Source organism: Myotis yumanensis, unplaced genomic scaffold (assembly GCF_028538775.1).
Source record: "Myotis yumanensis isolate MYYU_CA2020_CCGP unplaced genomic scaffold, mMyoYum1.0.hap1 SCAF_2, whole genome shotgun sequence".
NCBI classification, from domain to species: domain Eukaryota; kingdom Metazoa; phylum Chordata; class Mammalia; order Chiroptera; family Vespertilionidae; genus Myotis; species Myotis yumanensis.
Genome location: NW_027223753.1, coordinates 34,125,576 through 34,148,290, shown reverse-complemented (window position 1 = coordinate 34,148,290; position 22,715 = coordinate 34,125,576). Strand labels below are relative to the sequence as shown.

General features: G+C 40.1%; 1 protein-coding gene across 1 annotated transcript in view; it reads left to right on the top strand.

Annotated features, from left to right (window-relative positions):
* The window catches only part of AGBL4 (AGBL carboxypeptidase 4), a 987,573-nt gene that overhangs the window by 541,814 nt on the left and 423,044 nt on the right, over positions 1–22,715 (top strand). Inside the window, exon 5 of the mRNA XM_070405080.1 lies at positions 9,593–9,809. Within this exon, the coding sequence (XP_070261181.1) occupies positions 9,593–9,809 (217 nt within the window). The remainder of the gene's footprint in view (positions 1–9,592; positions 9,810–22,715) is intronic.

The following is a 22,715-nucleotide window of genomic DNA, read 5'->3' as shown; positions in this document are numbered from 1 at the left end:
AGTGGGGATGATGGGCTATTTATTGCATTGGGAGCATTTTCAGAAGGCCAGGTTTGGGGGAGGTCAGGAGATCCATTTAAATCAAGTTGAATTGGAGACATTCAAGAGGAGCAATCAGGTTGGCGTATAGGCAGGACCACATAATTCATCCTCCCAACTGAAAGTGAACAGGGAAACTAAAAATAAGATTGTGTGTATTTTTTGAAATATTCATGTGTTAACCACCAGCTCTATTATATTGGATTCAAAAAACAAATATTTTAAAATAAAAATTTATTATAAAAATAAAAATATATATCCATGTACATTAGAGCAAACCTTTTGAAAAAAATTACCTGTATTTATTTTCTAAAACCAGTGCAGTTATTTTTGGCATACTTTCATTTGTTTCAGTTTCTTAGCTACATGTGTATTTAATACAATGTCATTGGTATTTTTGTGAAGAATGTATTTTTCTAATATGGTTTTATTATTTTTAGTTTTTTATTACCTAACCTTTAATCTTCTTCAGAATTGCATTTTATGGTTAAGTTTGAAATTGTTGACGCATTCAACTGATTCTTCTTTATAGATCATAATGTTGTTCAGTAAAATCTAATATCTCTATAGGTACTGAGTTACCTAGTAAACTTAGAGCACATTCTCCTACGTACAAGATCTTATCAGTTATAAGCTTTTTAGTATTCAAATATGTAAACATTTTAGTCCAAATGATTTTATAGCTACTATCTTGTTTACTCCCTTCAGAGACATTTTCCTGGATACATTTTTTTTTAATAAAATAACTTTTGTCAAAGAAGGCATTTCATCAAATGCAGATGCTGCAAAATTGTAGGCCTTCTAAATTTTATTTTGCTCTGGTCCAGAATATAAATATCCAATTAAAAAAGGAGCTTCATCAAAAAATCCTCCTCCTAAACTGTGATATCCCAAAGTATAGTCATTGAATTTCAAAATTATATCTGTACTCCAGTTGTGCTTTCATCATTTAATTTGTGCAGTTCCTCCCTTGCTTTTGTAGAGATAAATGTCATGTTTTCTTATTTGTAAGCTTTGTTTTTAATAATTGCAATTTGATATAAGCTTTAAAGGCTGAAATACATGGGTGCTTCACTTGTTGAATATTTGACTAAAAACTTCCAATTGATTTTGAACAAAATGCAACCAAAATTGTGTTCTTATTTAGAGGTCTCATTAACAAAATGTAGGGATCTCATTAACAACAGCACACAAAAAAGTAAAATCAATGTTGATTAACAAAGCAGCATAATAAGGCTCAAAATCTCTAAAATCCCATTGATGGCAGACAGTAAAGAAAATAAGCATGGTCTGCCTTCCTGAAACCTAAAAAAATATTTTGCATATTGTTTAGCGTTAACATCATAAAAAATTATATAGTGCTCTTACTTTGTATAAATTTTGAGAACTGTAATTCCTGTTTTGAAGGTAGAAAATAAAAGTTGCTTTGGATGCAGTTATAATTTACTAGAGGCCCAGTGCATGAAATTCATGAATGGGGGAAGAGGTCCCTCAGCTTGGCCTGCACCCTCTCGCAATCTGGGACCTCTTGGGGGATGTCCGACTGCCGGTTTAGGCCCTGCGGGATCAGCCTAAACCGGCAGTTGGACATCCCTCTTGCAATCTGGGACTGCTGGCTCCTAACCGCTCACCTGCCTGCCTACCTGATCACCCCTAACCACTCTTCCAGCCTGCCTGATTGCCCCTAACTGCCTCTGCCTGCCTGCCTGATCGCTCCTAACCACTCTGCCTGCCTGATGCCCCTAACTGTTCACCTGCCTGCCTGATCACTCCTAACTGCCTCTACCTTGGCCCCCGCCACCACGGCTTTGTTCGGAAGGACGTCCAGAATGACATCCGGAAGGTTGTTTGGCTGTCCGGTCTAATTAGCATATTACACTTTTATTATTATAGATATGGACATCTCAAACAAATTTAAAATAAAATTCTACAAATATTTGCTTTTACCAAAATTTGTATTCATATTGTCATAACAGAAAGTAATTTTAATATTAATATTGAAATTTTCAAACTGAATTATCAGCCTTATTACCAATAAGGAAGTATTTTACCTTCAACAGAATGAAATTCCAAGAGCTTGACTATGAGTCTATGAATTGGATGACAGTAATTGAATTACATTGGAATTAAGTTAAATTATTTTCTATTTGAAACATCTGATGACACTGATATAAAACTGCTGGTTTTAGTTCTGCTAATAGAAAAAAGACATTAACTTTATATACAAGAAAACTTGGAATTAAAAATGATTGAAATTATATTAGCAGAATAGTCATGTTCTAAATAACAAGTGATACCATTTATCACTCTGAAATGTGGCTTTCACTTAGGGTATCACTGTTCTTCTAAAATATTTCAGTCATTTTTCTTCTATGCTCCTGCTTTTAAAAAAAATATATTTTTATTGATTTCAGAGAGGAAGGAAAAGGAAGAGAGAGATAGAAACATCACTGATCGGCTGCCTCCTGCAAGTCCCCTAATGGGGTTCTAACCCATAATCTGGGCATGTGCCCTGACCCAAATGGAACTATGACCTCCTGGTTCATAGGTCAAAGCTTAACCACTGAGCCATGCTGGCCAGGCAATGTTCCTTCTTTTACATGTGTAAACTGTAGCCTTTGGACATATGTTGTCCTTAAATAACTGTTAAATCAAGTAGATGCTGATGTTTATTTAGCAGAGTTGTGTCTTCTGGTTTTTACGTGGTCATGTTGTCAGCACTCCCTTCCGTGGGTTATACTATAAATACTGAGAAACTTTTTATGCAGTGTTCATCACTTAATTTCATGAGAAATAGAAAATTAGTATTTAAGTTTCCTAAAACATACACTTTTAAAATTTGAGCTAATTGCTGGTTTATTGCAATATTTTTTTAAAGTGTAACAAAAAGAAAATAGTTTTAGATTTACATCATATGATACATATGCCAAGAGCAATCACATTATTCTCTGTAAGCAGGACTACTCAGTCTATTTCTCAAACATACTTCCTATTCACCTACTCTATAATTTTCCACATTTCCTATTGATCCCACCAACTAGTGACCCGGAAGCTCCATGCATCTGGCAAGTTGCTGTCTTTGGCTGCTGCAGGATTGGTTGGTACCACAGGCTACCTACCAGCAGGGGCAACAGCTTTGAATACTTCCCCACCACCACTTGGGACCTGAAGGAGTTAACTGCCCTTTTTGTATCAGGATGGACATGCTTAGTTTTGTCAGAGAGCACACCTCCTTGTAAAGCAGGTATTGGTTACATTGGGTCTGGGAGCGGTCAGGAAGAGAAAATGAGGTTATCATTGGTTTTCTTTCATGACTGTATTGGTAGTTTTGAAAACATAGTTCTTTTCACCTAAGAGTCATGACAACTATAAGAGGGACACATTGTAGTAACCACATTTTACACAGCGGCACCAAAAGGGAAAGAGTCCTGCCAAGGACAACAGCTCGGACCATAAGCCAACACCTAGTTCTTGTCCAGTGTTTTCTCCTTAGGCATCTGGATTGGAGAAGACAGATAGGTGACTGAGAGGCTCTCCTGCTGGCTGGGAGCCTGCCCAGAGTGTTGGCTGCATTAGCACTCCGCCAGCAGCCACACGTAGGTAGGAATGGTGTTGCTGCTCATGACCAGGGGGAATAATCAGTCTCAGCTATTTCCAGGCTCTAAACCAGCCAAAGTAATTGGGTTTAATTTTAATTTTTTTAATGGCTTGAAATTAATAGAAGCAGCTGCTGCCACAATGTGTAGGTGTCCTCCAGAAGGCAGAGTCCAAAAAAAAAAAAAAAATTCTACACATAAAATAAACTCTGAAAAATAAACAATAGAGTGTGTAGGACAAAAAGGTTAATTCAGAAATCAAGCAGTGTGTTTTTGTTATCCAAAATTCTCTGGCAATATGTGGCACTGTCTCTCCCCTCCCACCAGCAGTGCCCATCAGCCCCTGATAAGATGGTAATCTGATTAGACACCAGTGTAAAAATGTGTTGCCTGTATCTGAGCACTCCCTCACTTTCTCTCCTCCTCCCTATGACTCACCCAGAGATTAGCTGTGACAAAGTGAGGAGAAAGATAAGAATAGATATGCTGGTGACAGGAGCCCTATTATAATTATTCAGGGGCAGATAAGATTGGAATTAGGAGCAGGGCCTGTTTGCCTAGGGAGGGTGGATTTATAATGTGGGCATCCATGCCAAGGGTCTGGCTGTGCCAGATGCCAGAGAAGAAAAGGAGGAGGCCAAATGGCTAAAACCAGGTGATAGTCTGGGTTGTTCCAGCCAATCATAGACTAAAGGCCATGCATTGGCATGGATGACAAACCAGAGACTCAGTTGCCCTCATGAAGGGAAAAGGAATTGAAATCTTACCTCTATTTCAATCCTGTGAAACCAGATGCTAGTTTGCTTCCCACATCTAGGGAGATGAACTTGTGGAACCAAGAGACTGTTTCTGCAGTTGCAATTGTTGAATGAATTTCAGATAGCATAACCTTGGTATGGGGGAAGAATATATGTTTATCAATCAAACCATACTGCACATCAAACAAGTAGCACGTTATTTGCATACAGGAGGTACGTAATATATGTTACTCTCTGTGGAGGTACATGAGTGACTTTGTTTTGCATACTTCCTTTAGGATTGCAACCTGAAAAGATTGATTCTTTATTATTCTCCTTTCTGCTAATTTGAAGGAAAAAGTTTGTCTACTGTTAAAGAAGACCCAGGGGTTGGAATTCATCTACCTGTATCCCTATTTCCTGCTTGATTGGAGAGGAAATCAGGGCTCCCGTCTTTCGGGCTCCTAAGGAGGGTATAGAATGTTGTTGTTTCAGAGAACCCTGTACTCCTGTAGGTTCTGGGGTTCTCCTCTGTGCTCAGGTAACCTCCAAAACAAAGATGCATTGAACTGACATTTTGGAGAAAAGGCACAGAGGATGGTAAACGGGAAGAAATCATTCATTCATTAAGTTATAAATTCACTCATTCATTCAACAAACATGTTTTGAACTCCTCGTCAGGGCCAATCTCTGTGCTAAGTGCTATTGATTTTGAGATGAATCAGAAATAACAGCCATATCTGCAATTAGTATTTAGAGCAATGCATGCATCCTGGAGTTGCTGACAAAGACTTCAAAGAGGAAATGTCATGTGAACTGGGCCTTACTTTTCTACATAAGAATTCATTATATAGAAAAAGTATGGGAAAGGCGATTAAAGATAAATCACCACTTTAAAAAGGCAGGAGGGCTTTTGAGAAGATAATGCATTCAGGGAAAGCCTCACAGCTTCACATGGGGAGTTCATAATCTATATTGGCTGGTGTGTCTAAATTATTTACTCTAGTTGTTAATCTCTTAAAGTTAACTCATGAATATATTAATTTATTCAATCCATAATCATTCTTGAGCACTTCCTTCATACAAGGCTCTGGATAGATCCTGCAGAACCAAATATGAGTAATACACAGACCTGCTCTCATGTAGTGCTCAGTCTAATGCAGTCAAATGGATATAATGAAAATTGGGCTATCATAGAAAAGTATGTATACTATGATTGAGTGTGTGTGCTCACTCATCCACATGTGCACACTCATCTGAATCTGAGGATGTGAGTTACAGGTCCTCTTCAGTCACCAGGAAGGATCCAGGATGATGGCTTGTTCCAAGAGCTGGGCCAGCCTGTAGTCACTGAGTTCTGAGAGCACACAGGTCTTAGACTCTTCCTGAATCTCTGGCGGGATCAGGTATTATGGACTATTTCCTCCCCAGAGTCTTCAGTGGAGTCATGCATTCTTGACCCTATCCTGCCTTATTTTTATGCTATCATAGGGATGATAGGAATAACTTCAGAGGATTGTTGTGAGAATTAAAGGAGTTAATGCATTATAAAATACTTAGAATGGCCTAGCACATGGTCAGTGAATAATATAATTCCTAATGTACATATTAAGAATTAGTATTATTATTATCATTATTGCTTTCATTGGTATCTCAGACTATCTGTGTTAAATGAGATCAGAAGGCTGCCTTGTCTAACCTCGCACCAAGTACAGGAACTTTCTTTATGGGATCCCTTGAAGCTTCCCACACTTGTCCTCCCCTGTGATGTTGACCTTTATGCTTTCCCTTCAGCCCAGTGTTAAAGAGTCTTGACTTCATGCTGAGTTAAGATTTGGCCCCTGTGATTCCTACCATTTATCTTAGGAGATGAGTCTTCTTTTTCTTTTACCATTGCTTTTTAGAATAAGCAAGTATTATTTGACACCTCTCTGTACCACTGTTAGTGAGAGAAGGAAAAGGTGACATTGTTCCTGTATTCAAGAATCCTACCTTTTCTTTGAAGAAACTTCCATTTACTTTTGTTGCTCATTGTTAAGAAACAAACCAGGTGATAAGACATGTTTAAATATATGTCAAAGTAGAGAAAATTAATGGAGAATGAATAGTCAGAGAAGGCTTCTGAGGAGGTATGTTAAAGGATAGGCATTTATTTATACACTCGTTTGTTTATTAACCAATTAGTTAATTTAAAAATATTTAAACCTTTATTGACAATCTATAATATGCCACATCTGTGAGTCAGAGTTTACCAAGTAATTAAGATGGCAGGACAGGCAGTCCAAGGTGAGGAAATACCAAATACAAAGACACAGAGGTATTGGATATATGACACAAAGTTGTGTTAGGGACTTAATTTGCTCATATAAATAAAATATAGGCACAAGGATGGAGAAATGGCTGTTGATGCTGGGATTACAGGGTGATCTTGGGGAGTGTTGTGGGCCAAACTGCAATGTGAGGAAGCAGAGTTGTTTGGAGAGTTTTAGGCCGAGTACTGTGCGATCAGATTTTTCTGGAAGCATGAGGTAAAACTCTGAGTCGGGTGGTAAGGGGAGAAAGGTAAGTGACAAGATGCTACAGGGACCTTGAGCACAGACTTCAGAGTTGCACTAGCCCAGTGGTCAGCAAACTGCAGCTCGCGAGCCACATGTGGCTCTTTGGCCCCTTGAGTGTGGCCACGAAGTTTCAATTGCACTGTACGTGCGCGCCCGCACATGGTATTTTGTGGAAGAGCCACACTCAAGGGGCCACCGTTTGCCGACCACTGCACTAGCCTATGTCTGCTACAGACTCTGCTGCTTACTAACATTGCAACCCCCGGGGAATTTTACCTCTCTGAGCTTCTATTTTCTCAGCTGTGTAAAATGAATGTTAATAGCCCCTAGCTCAGAGAGTTATTGCAATGATTAAATGATAATGCATATAAAACATTTAACACCATGCCTGAGACAGTGAAACTATAAAAAACAAAATAAGAGAAAACCAGAAGTGCATTCCAAATGAGAGACACATTTCTCCCACACACTCCCATTCCTCTTTTCCTTTATTCTTTGCATTACTAGTACTTGAAAGCCCTCATGAATTTGTCCTGCTGAGCCCTTCTCAAATAGATCTTTGTTTGTATCTGTAGCAGGGTCTGGAAAATCTAAGCCCTGAGCAACATCTCAGCTCCCTTGAATGATTACCCCGGGGCCCATTACCTTCACTCTGTCTGCAAATCGGGTTAGGCATCCGACCCACTCAGGAGGGAAGCTGTGACAGCTGTAGGCATTACATGAATTCTCCTGATAGCACATAATCAAATTTGGTGGATATGGCAGGCTCTCAGAGTCAAGTTACTAAACTTGGCTAGAATAGGAGAAAACTGAGATGATTAGATTTAAAGCATGGGTCCTTATCAGATATACTGGTAAATGAAGAGTTGAAAAGATCAGCATCATAACCTGAGGGACCTATGACTGAAGGAATCACTTGGGGATGAAGGCGTGCTCACCTTGTGCTCTAGGAGGCTCAGACTCACACCTCTGAGTCAGGGCCTGAAGTGACTATCACAGAACTTTGGCTGGAGACCTCAAAGCCACTTTCACTAGCATTCTCCCTGCATACAACTCTGAAACCCTGAGACTAGCTTATTCCAGCAACCTCATATTCCTGCACGTTCAATCACATTACAAATGTAGACCATCATCTATCCTCTCTGTCTGTTCTCTCTCCAGCTTACTTCTCTGACCAAAACTTTCCACTTTCTCCTTTGAGGCAGCTCTATGGTTAATCATCTCACTTAAAAAAATTTTTTTTATTGATTAAGGTATTACAAATGTGTCTTTATCCCCCTATTGCCCCCCCCCCCCGGTCTTGCCCTCACCCTCACCCCCTGTTGTCTGCATCCATCGCTTATGCTTATATGCATGCATACAAGTCCTTTGGTTGATCTCTCCCCATTACCCCCACCTCCCCTACCTTCCCTCTGAGGTTTGAGCATCTGATTGATGCTTCTCTGTCTCAACGTCATGCCTGGTGCCCTCCTCCTCACACTTTCCTCCATATGTTTCTGTGCCTCTTGGCTTCTCAGTTGAATGCTAAGCCATTCCAGGTGAACCTCACAACTCCCATCCACTGTGCCAGAACCCCTCGTCCCCCCAAAAAAACAAACAAACAAAAAATGTGTTTGTCCTCAAGGATCTTCCAAACTGATCCTAATGGATAAGACTTAGGAAGCAGTCAATAAAAGAGTAAGTTACGACAAAATGTGGGAGCTGAACTGGCCTCAAATTGTCAATGGATGATCCTGGAAAAAGCACAGTTTGTGAGGGGTTTTGTACGATTAACAGGATTTGAAGGGACAGAAATGAGAGGCCTTCTTTGTACGTGTGAATGCTTTCGATGTCATACAGCGTGGCAGGGTGTAGTGAACCTGTGAGGTGGGAGAATATAAAGAAGTTATAGGAATTATGACTGGAACATTTTGCCTTTTCTCGTGTATGGTTTTAGTATTCCTTTTTGGAGAATGAGCATGATGGCTTAGCAAAATTGCTTGCACAGCATATTTTAAAGCAGAATTTCCCAAAGTGCTTCTGTAGAAAACTAATCTCGTGAAATGTTCTGTAGAAAAATAATAGTAATAATCTAAAGAAGTGTTGAATGATTTCTCCTCCCTTGAATATTCACAATGCACATTCTTTTGAGCGGTCTGAAATAGTCTTGTAATACAAAGACCTGACTTTCCTAGAAAAAGCAGGCATCCCATATTTATGTCATTATACTATCACACTCTTTATTTCCCCTCAAAGCATTTTTAGAGTCTATGACTATTTTGTATACTTAGTTTTAATATTTTATTGAGTGCTTCCCACTATAGGATATACTCCATGAGGACAACACCTTGCCTATCTTATTTACCCTCACACATCAAGAGTCTAGCGTGATGCCTGGGCATATAAAAAGGTGCTCACAATAAGAATAAACAATGAATACAACTTGCTCAGCTTTCTGTGACATTGCATTGTCCAAGCAGCTGACAAAGGGTAGGGCTGGGATTTGAAGAGTGCTGCCGGATTCCAGTCTCTTGGCAACCACAGGTGGTGTGAGCTGTTGCCCCTGGCCACCACCTGGGGTCTTGATGTCACAGTTTTTCTTGTGCATTTATTTCTGCTTATTCCCGTTTGAAGCTAGAACGATTGTCTGAAATACCCAAATGTCTTTCTTTGTATCTTTCAGGCAAAGGCTGCCACCTAAAAATGTTTACTACTACCGTTGCCCAGACCACAGGAAGAATTATGTGATGTCCTTTGCATTTTGTTTTGACCGAGAAGAAGATGTTTACCAATTTGCCTACTGCTACCCATATACATACACCCGCTTTCAGCATTACCTTGACAGCCTGCAGAAGAGAAACATGGATTATTTCTTTCGGGAGCAGCTGGGCCAGAGCGTGGTAAGGCCCATTCAGAGACAGGCAGCTGTGGGGAGAGCATGCAGTGGGTTTTCATAGAATGCAAATAATGGGTACTGGTGCTCTGTAGACTCTGTGCTTTGGAACTTTTAAAAATTGTTGTTTTTAATGCATAATTCATTGCTACAATATGGCCACCAGGAAGCTACAGAATAAGGTATAAGACAGATGTGTATCCTTTTGAATGAAGCCGATAAAGATCTCTCACAAAATACAGACATTTTGCTAATTTCCAGAAACTCTGAGAAAAAGAAAATGCTTCTACTGGGTGACACAACGGGCATGGGAGCATTTTATGAGTGTGAGCCTCTGAGATGAAGAGCAGACTTGTTTTTTAGTGAATTTAACGTGCCCACAGTGCAGGTTCTTAAGTGGTACACAGTTTGGATGTACTGTCCGCAATGTGTTCTGACTCCGCCGTCCATCAGTTCCCAGCCCCTCTTCCTTCCCCTGGTAGTTTCCAGGTCTGGACATTTCAGTTATACACTCTGTATCAGTTTTCTGTTGCTGATGTAACAAGTAGCCATAAACTTGGTGGCTTAAAACAACACCAATTTATTATCTTACAGTTTAGGATAAACTTGGTCACACTGGCCTAAAACCAGGATATCAGCAGGTCTGCATTCCTTCTACAGGCTCTTGGGGAGAATTCATTTTCCTGCCTTTTCTAGTTTCAAGAAAAGGGGTGGGGAATGTACAGCTCAGGCTGTATAAGGCCCACAAAATCATTTGGTCTGGCCCGGCCAAGGCAACCACAGGAGAGACTCAAAATTCATGAATGTAGGAGCTTTTTTTCATAGCAATATAAATTTATATTAAGTTCATTATATTTAGCATAGGATGTGACGAATATCCAAATGGCCCGTGACAGAACAAAGGTTCCCCACCCCTGTTCTAGAGTCTGCTTGCATTCCTTGGCTTGTGATTCCCCTCCATCTTCTAGGCCAGCAATGGTGGCTTGAGTCTTTCTCATGCTGCATCACTCTGACACCAAATTTCCTGCCTCCCTCTTTCACTTCTAAGGACCCTCGTGATTTATATTAGGCTCACCCACATAATCTGGAAGAGTATGTCCATCTCAGGATCTTTAACTTAATCATGTCTATGAAGTCCCTTTTTTCATGTAAGATAACATATTCAGAGGTTCTAGGGATTAAGATTTGGACATTTTAAGAGGGGGGTGCGTTGTTCTGTCTACTACACCTTTCTCCTCTCCTTTCCTCTTTCCCTCCCTGCACAACCCAGGATCTGAAATTGTTCTTCACATTGGATGCATAGGTTTTGGTCTCTGTAATCAGCAATACTTTGATTATTAGTAAAGAATAAGAAATGATAATTTGGTTTTACATTTCACTCTTCAACAAATGTGGATTGTGCTTCTGAAATAGGTATATTTAGCACTTTAATGATCCTAAATGAAGATACTGGTGGAATTGGCAGAAAATACTATACTTGAGTTTCTGATACATGTTGGTGGTAAAATGTATTTGCCCAGTGACTGTGGGTTCCATCTAGAATTGGGTTCCACTTCTAAATAAAATATTTCAAGACTAGACTGCTTGAAAAACATAGTATCTGGTCCAGGATAACCCCCCCCCCCCAAAAAAAAAAGTAAAAAGAAAATAGATACATAAAGAGGACTGTGCATAGCTCAGGTACCTGAGAACCAAATCTTGTATCAAAAGTTAGTGGTCATGATGCTATTTTTATAGTCTGAGATTCTCTATGCACTAAATTTTGCTAAATATCTTCCCTTTACTCTAACACCCTTCTTAACGATGATTCTGATGGGTGCTGTATGTCTAGTGCCTACATATTTTGAACTGAAAATTGGGACGCATGTTGTATCAGCCAGCCTGCTAGCAGGAAACAGATGGCAGCCTCACATTAGGATCATTTGTGTAAGGCTTAATAAATGGGCTATTTACAAGGTGTGGGCAGTGTGTGGGGAAACCACAGGATATAGTGCCATTCCCTGGAGCTAGTAATAGCTTCAGTGGTGTGAAGGGAAGGAATGGTTACCAGAACCCAATAGTAAAGAGTCATGTTGTGGGCCACCTTGAGTGGAACAGTGACCTTCAGTTGAGGAACAAAGTTGGCCTAAAATGACCCCACAGGGAGGGAGCTGAGAAAAATAAATACATAGAGCTCATTCTCTTACTTCCCTATGATCTCTTTCCAGCGGTTCTTATTGACCAACCCAACCAGAAATCAGAGGTCAAGAGAGCCCATGGATGTAACCCATACAGATAAGCTTCCTTGGGCAAAGAAAAGAGTGGATAAGGGCAGAGAATGGATGTAGAGAGGCAACTGGAATATATTAAGCACAAATGGTCTTCTGATCAACAGAATGTTACTGGAAACAGTGAGATTATTTGAGATGGGACTTCCAGAGAAATTCTGAGATGAATGTTTGCCAGGCATAAGAACCATGATATGAATTAAGCGAGTGAGAAGTTCATCCAATGCCCATGACTTTTAAGCGCAGTGTCTGTACATTTAATTCTTGTGTCCACCATAGTCCCCTCTTAGATTTATGCTAGGCAGAATGTCCATGAACTTTGAATGGCTACTGAGTGAATTCTTGAATGAATGAGAGAATGGCTTATGATATATGTCTAGAGGCAATGTGAACAGCTAAGAGCATCAAAGAGTTGATAGGAGGGATAATAGAATCAGTTAAGCTGCCAATAATATTCAAATATATATCTAAGATGACAGCAACATAAATAAGATAGAAGTTTATTTTTCTCCCATATAAAAGTCTAGATGTAGGCAGTCCAGAGGTGGTATTATGGCTCTGGTTTTGGTCCTTGAAAGCCTTAGGGTATCGGGTTCTTTTAGCTTTCTGCTCTGCCATCTCTGGGTCATGGCTCTCAATCTCATGATTCACTGTGGAATTGTATCATCACAGCCATGTTCCAGGCAGCAAGGATGAAGGGGTTAGGGGGAGAAAAGAGAAGATGCAGTTAGGTGACACTTATATTTTTATCCACATTTAGCTAAAGGGAGGATGAGAAATGAAGTTTTCATCCTGAATGACCATGTTTCCAGCTAAAAGCTGTAGTTCTAAACATGTAGAGAACTGCTGTTGAAGGACAACCTTGGTCTCTGCCTCAGGAGACCTGAATTATGCTTCCAGCTCTAATACCAAAGTACTCATATGACTTTGAATATTACTTCTCCTATCTGAGGACAAAATTTTCATCTATAAAATGAGAAAGATTGACTTGAATAGGGGTTTTCAAATTATCTTTTGAGGAATCCCTCAGTTAGATAAAACAAATAATTTGAGATCCCTGTCCTACTGCAGACCCTGTGAGAGTCACTGTGGGGATATATAATGAGGTATACAAGTCTTGGTGTACTTCTAGAAATGCATTCTGTACCAAAGGAAATAAGACATGTTCAAACAGATATAATATTTTTAAAGTATATAATTAAGTATCCCATGAGTTGTTTAAAGATTTAATGGTCAGCCCAGTGGTGTGGCTCAGTGGTTGAGCATCGACCTATGAACTAGGAGGTCACAGTTCAATCCCTAGTCAGGACATATGCCTGGGTTGCAGGCTTGATCCCCAATGTGGGGCGTGCTGGAGGCAGCTGATCAATGATTCTCTCTCATCATTGATACTTGTATCTCTCTCTCCCTTTCCCTTTCCTCTCTGAAATCAATCCTATATAATAAAAGCATAACATACTAAGTGTCTGACCCACCAGTCACTATGACCACCAGGGGGACAGAAACTCTGACCGGTAGTTTAGCTTGCTTCTGGGGTCCAGCCGATCAGGACTGAGTGAGAGGGCTGGACATGTCCTGGAGCCCTCCCATGGCCCCTCTCCGCTGGCCACCCAGGTTGGCTTGGACTGGGTGAGACGGCCCCGATTGGCCCCAATCGCCGGCCAGGCCGAGGGACCCCACACATGCACAAATTTGTGCACTGGGCCTCTAGTAAAAATATATTTAAACAAAGAGTCAGTGGTCAGACTAAACATCATGGAAAAGATGGGCTTTAAGCTGAGTCTTGAACGATGTTAGGGTTACTGAATAAAGTAGGGGAGGAGGTTGCCAGAAAACAGGAAGCAGCCTGAATCACTGCATAGTAGTAGTTGGTTAGAAGTCTGAGTTGATTGGAATAGGGAATTTTCCTACTGGAAGATTAGAACAGACAGGAATATTGGGGCCAAACTCTGGAAAGCCTTGTCATATCAAGGAATTGTGGCTATATCCTTTACTCAGATTCAACACATATATAAAGTGCCTGCTGGGTCAGGCACTTTGTACATACTATTTTTCTTATTTCTCCCAATAGTTTTATGGAGTAGGCAGGATTGTCCCATTTGAGGGATTAAATAATCTAAGGCTAAAAAGTTAAATTACCTGGCTAAAGCTACAGGCTAGTTCATGTCAGGGCCAAAATTTAAATCCATGGCCTCTAACACCAAGTCCTAGTGCTTTGAAGACCTACTGCTACTTTCTATGTTGGACCTACTGAGACCCACAATATATGTATTTGAAAAAAGGATTATCTTATTAAAAGCAGCATCTTAAGAAAATAAGGTTATGGAAGTTTTGTGGGTTGGCTTAGTCCCCTTGTTCTGGGCCTCAAAACAGATACCAGAGGTTTTAAAGCTCTCTGGCATACTTTTGCAGATAGGACAATTCTTGGTTAGCAGGGTGTTTGATGTGGTTTATGTCTGAAGGCGCCACTATAATTAGTTAATGCTATTTCAATTTGTAGGGAGGATAATTGCAAGTGGGAAAGCTAAACATGCCAACATCCAGATCTTAGGGAGACCAGGCAATAAGCAAGATTTTGAATTTCTAGCACTGTAACTATTAATCTTCAAGGGCATGGCTGCTACTGCTACTAATTATATACTAGTGGCACTATATTTTGTAATTCACCAGTGGCCCCTTCTAACCCCACCAAACAAAATCCCTTTGTACATGCATCAAGGCCACAATCTGATATTTAAAATAAATACTTTTCCCCCCCCCCTGGTTGTTTTAACAACTTTGTTGAAGTATAATTTATGTACCATAAAATTCACTAATGTAAGGTATAATTCGATAATTTTTAGTAAATGAATAGTTTTACAACTGTCACCATGATTCCATTTTAGAGTATTTTTATCATCTCAAAAAGTTCCCCTTGTAATATTCTCTCCTACTCCCTAGGCAAGTACTGACCTGCTCTCTGACGCTATACGTTTGCCATTTCTGAACATTTCATATCAATGGAATTATATATTGTACAGTCACATTTTGCATCTTTCACTTAGCATATTTTTGATATCCATCCATGTTTAGTATGTGTCAGTAGGTCATTCATTTTCATAGTTGAATACTACTCTTATTGAAAAGATGTACCACATTTTCTTTACCTGTTCTCCAGTTGATGAACATTGGGATTGTTTCCACTTTTAGGCTATTATGAATAATGCTATTATGAACAGTCATGAACATATATTTGAGTGTACATGTGATTAGATTTCTCTTGCATTGTTTTCTAGGAGTGGAAACATTGGAGCATATAGTAAATTCATGTTCAACTTATCAAAACAACTACTGTCAAATTGTCCCAAGTTAGTAGAGCCATTTTACATCCCTATGAGCAGTGTAGGAGAGATTCATAGTTTCTCCATGTGCTTACTTTGAATTATCTGTATATTTTTATTATAGCTATTTCAGCAGGTGTATAGTCATATCTCATGTGGTTTTACTTTGTATTGCCTAGTGACTAATTATGTTGAGTAGCTTATCACGTGCTTATTTTCCATTCATATATACTAGTAGTCTTTAATGAAGTGTCAGTTTAAATCTTTTGCCCATTAAAAAAAATGGGTTAAAAAATGGGTTGTTTGTGTTCTTATAATGAGAGTTCCTTATATATTCTGAATGCAAGTCCTTTTCAGATACAAGCTTCGCAAATATTTCCCCCTAATCTATGCCTTATCTTTCCACTCAGTCTCTTACCTATGCTTTTCGCAGATAGAAGTTTTACATTTTGAAGTCCAATTTATTAGATTTTCACTTATGGATCATGCGTTTGGAGTCTATCTAAGAACTCTATGACCAGCTGAAGGCCAAAGAGATTTTTTTCTCTATTTTCTTCTACATTTTATATGTCATTGGACTGATAAATGAACACAAAAGTGTGTGTGTACATATGTGTGTGTGTTTTGAAAAAAGTAGGTGTAAGGAGACATTCTCATATTTAGGGATACTTAAAAAGGAAGTGTCTAACAAAGAAAATAGTCTGATAGTGTATTTTAGGGAAGCACTAGAAAATAATTTATATAAAAATAATACTGTCTAGGTTCTGCCACAGGCTGGCTCTATGCCCTTAGGTAAAACACTTCCCTATGAGCCCCAGATTATTTCACGCATTCCTTCAACATAAATTATGGTTCAGATGCTCATGTCATCCTGACTGTATCTTCTGAGTACATATCAACCTATTGTAATGTTTCTTCTTAATCTGCTCTTTATTTTATAATAATGGTAGTTACTGAGTACTTAGCATGTGCCAGGCCCAGTGCTGTAGCATATATATATATATAGTCACCCAGTCCTTGCAAGACCCGTATTATATGGTTATTACAGTTATTGAGTGCCTAACATGTAACCAGCACTCTCTAGGCTCCAGGATATAGCAGTGAAGTCGGGCAGAAATCCATGCTTTCATGGGGTTTACATTCTAGTAGGAAGAGAGAGACAAGCAATATTGGAGAAATTAAATCAGGAAAGGGGATGAGTTTTGTGGTAAAGGCATCACTTAGAGGGAAGCATATAAGCTTTGAGATATGTAAGTATTATGTTCTCCCATTATCATTTTTAAAAACTGAGATACAAGGAGGTCAAGTAATTTGTCTATATCATGAAGTTGGGATTTGAAGCCAAGTCTTTGTTGAGTACAAAGAATGGACTCTAAGTCAGTCCTGGATAGGCAAATGTTCTATTCATATATATATATATATATAGTCATTTACTAAATTCTTACAAAATCATTCTTCAATACTGTGGATATCCTGTGGTCACCTTCTGCCTGTCAGGCTCTGTATTGGGTGCTAGAGACAGTAAGATGAATAAAAAACACACCCTGAGAAGCACTAAATCTAGTGGGAAACACAGATGTAAAAACTAATAAAGGCAATGTTGGTTAGATGCTTGATATAATAGAGATAGTAGGCAGAGAACCCGCGCTGGGACTCCAAATGCTTCTATTGAGGTTGGCTCAGCTCAGCAGCTTCTTGGCTCCCAGGTCAGCATTCAGAGAATGGCCAGGTGGCAGAGGGAGGATTCTGAAAGCCTTATCTTGAAATATTTTCAGAATTCAAATCAAATTATAAATCTGGGAGTCAAACAAAAAAATAAAAAAAATTTTAAAAAAAGGAAGCTGAATTATGAAGCCAAAGTGAAGAGGAGAGAGGACATGGTCTAATCAGAGAAAGCCAGAAAGCTGGGGACAGGAGGAAGAGGAGCAGATGGGACGGGGATAAGGAGATCTGGAAGAACTTAAGATCTGGAGCTTGGTAGCTCCTACTGCAGACCTTGCATGGATTTGTGTGGAAAAGCTAGGACCTCAGAATGGAGCGAGAGGGAACCCATGACCTTGTGGGCAGGAACATCAAGAAAGAGAAGACAATGATACTGAAGAAAAGAGGCTCGAGAGTGTGAGCACTCTTCTGACCAGCATAATCACTTCAAAATAAGGTGGTCCCCTTCCCTTTTTTTCCATATTCCTTCTCCTTTGTTCTTTCTTCCCCTTTGAAGTAAAACATCATGGAGTTTTCAGCTGGCAACATTACCAAACAAATATATGAAAACTAATTACATCTTTTTGGCTGAGTTTTAAATTGAGTAATTGTTGGAAGTTAGTAATCTCAATTTTCAGCCCCTAATCCCCCTCTCAGGAGAGTTCTATGGCCCCCCATCTGCACCAAACCTTGTCCTGATCAGACACTAAATTAAACAAGCCCAGTGTTTTGGCTCCCTTCCAGCAGGCCACTTTATAAGTCACCACTCTTTTGGCATAGTTTTTGCTATTCCCTTTAAAAAGAGTCCAAATTAATTGGAGGCAGATACATCCTCTCAGTGTCTGGCCGAGGGGCTTCCAACTTACCCTCCTGATGCAGGTGGTCCATCCATTACAAACCCAGCCCTGGGTAAACAGGGCCTGTAAAGGAGATGCTAGGAGCCGTGACCCTGGGTTCTCCTTCTGCTAGAACGGGAGGCACATGTCTGATTTACCTCAAGCCGCATAGGCCGCCCCAGACTGCCACAACTGAACTTGGTTTCCTAGTTCAGTGAATGTATCAACATCATTTGAGTTGGCTATGCCAGAAACCTCTCCTATTTAACTCCTCTTTTATTCACTTCTCACATATTAGATGTGGCCAAGTATTATCAAGGGTACAACTCAATATCCTTCATATTTATCCCTTTCTTATCTCTGCTGTCAGCACCTTAGTTCAAATGATCAGCATCTCTCAGGAAATTACAACAGCATCTTTAGCCAACGGGTATAGGATTGTGAGGTAAACAGGCCTCCAGGCTCTCTCTCTATTCTGTTCACATAGCTGCTTCAGCATTCCAGTGCCTGCCAGAAAGCCCCAGCCCTCCTACTAACCTTGTGTTCCCCTCACCTCCTCACCCTCCTGACCAAGAGATAGAATGACCGCTTCACTGACCACCACCCAGCAGGGTTGGCAGACTGCATCCTTCCTGTTAACAGATTGCTACCTTTAGACCATTCTTTCCCCTTTTATAAAAAGACATCGAATAGAAATACATGTTTTGAGCTCTAAGCCATCAGTCTATATAACCCCAAGTCACTCCTTGTTGCTGCCATCTGCTGACCACTTGGACACTTCACTTAATCATGGATGACATTGGTCCATAATTATCTTTTCCACTACACTGCTGCCACCATGTTGAATAATTTTAGTATCCATGAAAATGACTCATTGAATACCCTGGCCTTTCAGGAGTTTAAAACAAAATAACAAATTCTTAGCATGGTGTATAAGATCCTGCATAATGCGGCCTTTACCTGCTTCTTCTCCCTCTCATGTTGCTGTCTATGTTCTATGGTTCTTTCTGTGAGCCATAGGTTTTCTCCCTAACTTGTATACACTCTGGCCCATCCACCTGGAACGTTCTTTCCCTGGCCCTATTTCTTCTACATGCAGGATCCAATGTGAACATCACTTTCTCATGGAGCTTTTTCCTGATACACTGTTCCCCAGAATTGTTTGAGAGCCTAATTACATGTGTTATAGTATACTCTATTTCTCCTTTAAAACATGTATGACTCTTCTGATTACTCATTCCATAGCAATCTTCCCCTGTCATATGTTTAGGGAATGTGTTTGTATTTGTGTATGTAGAGGGCTGTGGTAGATGGAGAAGTCATGCTGTTATAGCCAGACTTCTTTCTTGGTACCTCTCAGGATGGCCATCCTTTGTCAGTTCCTCTGCAGCCACATTTCCATTTTGTTGAATCACTGGTATATAACATCAGGGCACAAGGTCATTTCTTTTATGCAAGTCATAGAATGGCAAAGCCAAGAAGAATCTTAAGTTCCTCTAGTTCTGGGGTTTTAAAACCATGCTCCCTGCTTCCCCAAGGAGTAATGGGTGAGGACACCATATTGGTGATGTATTTGAAGATACTGATTGGAAAGACATCTAGAAAGTCATGCTCAAAATTGACTGAAGGCTGTGGAGAAGGAGTTTTGGTAGTGCAGAGAGGAAAGGCCTCAAGGGATATAGTTTGGGGTGACTGTGGCTGATAGTGGGCCCCAGAGTAAGTCCCCAGTGCTAATGCTGCTGCTTAGTGCTTCCTTGGAGATCATCCCTGTCTATAGAAAATCATCATTTATCAACACAAAAGGGAAAAGGGAAGTGGGGTTGGGGGGAGAAAGGAATAAAAATTATCCATTGTCTAGTTCTGATAGTATCTCTTGGCCGTTCTTAAAAGACAAAAATATTACAATGACAGTGATTGGAAACTCAGAAAGGTGATCATGGTGGGGAGTGACTTCCTACAGCCTCTTAGGGAAAAGAAAATAGAACCAGCTGCAAAACTTTATAATCCATTTTCTAACAGAAATGTCCTGCTGCAGGGAGACTTGCTAAATTAGCTGGACATTTTCCTAGAATCCTATTAACACTCGGGGAGCTTGTTTCAGTGTTAAAAAACAGATCACTGGCTATAACTTTTGGCCTTTTTGTATTTATTTGGCTTAAAGAAGGTTTCAAAAAGGTAGGATTTTAAAGCAACTAACAAACTACATGATTTTGGCCTAAGAAAAAGTTTGCTTTGTGTTCCTTTGGTGACTTTGCCAGCCAGTGATGGCTTGGGAACAATATGTTAGGACATGCTGTTCACAGTCCATGAAAGGGACAAAGCAGAGGGCAGTTAGAATTGGAAAATCCAGGTGAGATGTGACTGATGGCTCCTGGCTAAAATCCTGTTCCTCCCCAGAGGATGCTGTTGAAGTCCCCAGGGAATCCTTCCACAAGGCTGAGGTTGGATTAGTCTTCTCCTGGGACTCTGCTCACTTCTTCAGGATTGTTAGAAGTGGGGTCTGAGGAGGGGCAGGAGGAAAGCAGGTTAGGTGCTACCTTCCAGGGCCTCCCTAAGGTTTGACATTCTCCCAGTGAGAGTGCTGCTGCTATTTCTTTTCCTCTAACGTGGTCAACGTCTGTTTCCTCCTTTGCCTGCTTCCCTATTCTCTTTTCCTTTGGCAATATATACACTGAGTGACCAGATTATTATGACCACCTGATGTTTATAGGCAAATTAGCTATAATTTCGCACTGAAGTTGCTAGAGGGCCAGACCATTGTAAGTAGGGAAGCAGGTTGTTTACCATCAGTAGAAGTGATTTTTTTCTGAAGATATGGGTAAACAACGTGATTTAACAGCCTTTGAACGTGGGATATATATTATTATGAGTGGCCAGATTATTATGACGACCTGATGTTTGTAGGCAAATTAGCCGTACACTGCATGGTATGGGATATGGATGCCGAAGGCCTGTTCGAACACCTTTGCTGTCTGCAGTTACCAAGATAAAACATCTCCAGTTCGCACAGGAACACAAGGATTGGACAATCAAGCATTGGAAAAAAGTCATGTGGTCCGATGAATCACGTTTCCAGTTGCATCCTGAAGATGGCAGAGTGAGAATTTGGTGGAAACAGCATGAAAGCATGCACCCCACATGCATGAGTACAACCCTTCAAGCTGGTGGGGTCAGTGTTATGATTTGGGGCATGTTTTCCTGGCATGATTTGGGCTCTTTAATTCATGTGGAACAATATCTGAATAGCACAACATACCTAAGTATCATTGCTGATCAACTTCATCCTATCATGTTGATGGCGTATCCCAATGAAGATGGCTTCTTCCAACAAGACAATGCACCATTCCACGGTGCTTGTATTGTGCAGGAGTGCTTTCAAGAACATGAGGGAGACTTTACCTTGCTTAGGTGGCCCCCACAATCACCAGATCTCAATCCAATTCAGCATTTGTGGGACGAAGTTAAAAGAGCCATCAGGAAGCTGGTTCCACAACCATCAAATCTCACAGAACTGGACAGTGCTATTCATCAGACATGGTGTCAGATTCCTCACATCATCTTTCAACATCTCATGGAGTCAATGCCAAGAAGAATCACAGCAGTATTGAAGGCAAAAGGTGGCCCAATGAAGTACTGATAGGGTGGTCATAATAATCTGGCCACTCAGTATATATATATATATATATATATATATATATATATATATATATACTAGGTGACCTGGTGCGTGAAATTGCATGATTCCCGGAATACCTCCCCACATGCGCCTCCCGTGCACACAGCCCCACCCTCCTGCCCAGAAAGAATTCTGTGGCTGCCACCCCCACTGCTGCCCTAGGAGGTGGGACCCAGAGAGAGTCCTGCAGCTGATGCTGCCCCGGCAGGAGGCGGGACCCAGAAACCCACCCGTGCCTCTGGTCAAGTCTTTCAGAATCAAGTCCCCACCCACCTGTGTGTGCCTAGCTGTGCATGCAGCCCCACCCACCTGTGAGTGCCTGCTGCGCACACAGCCTCTTGCTGATTGGTCATTACAGCATGAGGGCATCATGACCATTAGCATATTAGCTCTTTATTATATAGGATAATTTAAATGTATATTTATTTATTTGTAAGAGCTAAAGCTATAAAATTCTTAGGAGAAAACATAGGAGTGTGTCTTTGTGATCTTGGGTTAGGCAATGATTTATTAGATGTGATACCAAAAGCAAAAGAGCAAAAATACAACTTGGACTTTATCAAAATTTAAAATTTGTATTTCAAATGATAGCATCAAGAAAGTGAAAAGAGAAGCTACAGAATGAGAGAAAATATTTTTAAATTATATATCTGAAAAGAGACTTCATCAAGAATATATAAAGAATTCCTATAACTCAATAAAAACACCAAAAACCCCACCAATTGAAGAATGAGCAATGTATATAAATAGACATTTTTTCAAAGAAGATACACAAATGGTCAATAAGCACATAAACAAATACTCAACTTCATTAGCCATCAGGAAAATGCAAATCAAACCAAAGTGAGATATTCCATCCCAACCTGTAGATGGCTGTACTAAAAGAAGACAGACAATAACAAGTGTTAGGGAAGAGATGGAGAAATTGAAACCCTCATATGTTACTGGTGGGAATGTAAAATGGTGCAGCTGCTTTTGGAAACATTTAGTAGGTTCCTCAAATGTTAAACACAGAGTTACCATATGGCCCAGTAATTCAGCTCCTGGGTATATATTCAAGAGGATTGAAAACGTATGTTCACACAAAGACTTGTACATGAATGTTCCCAGCAG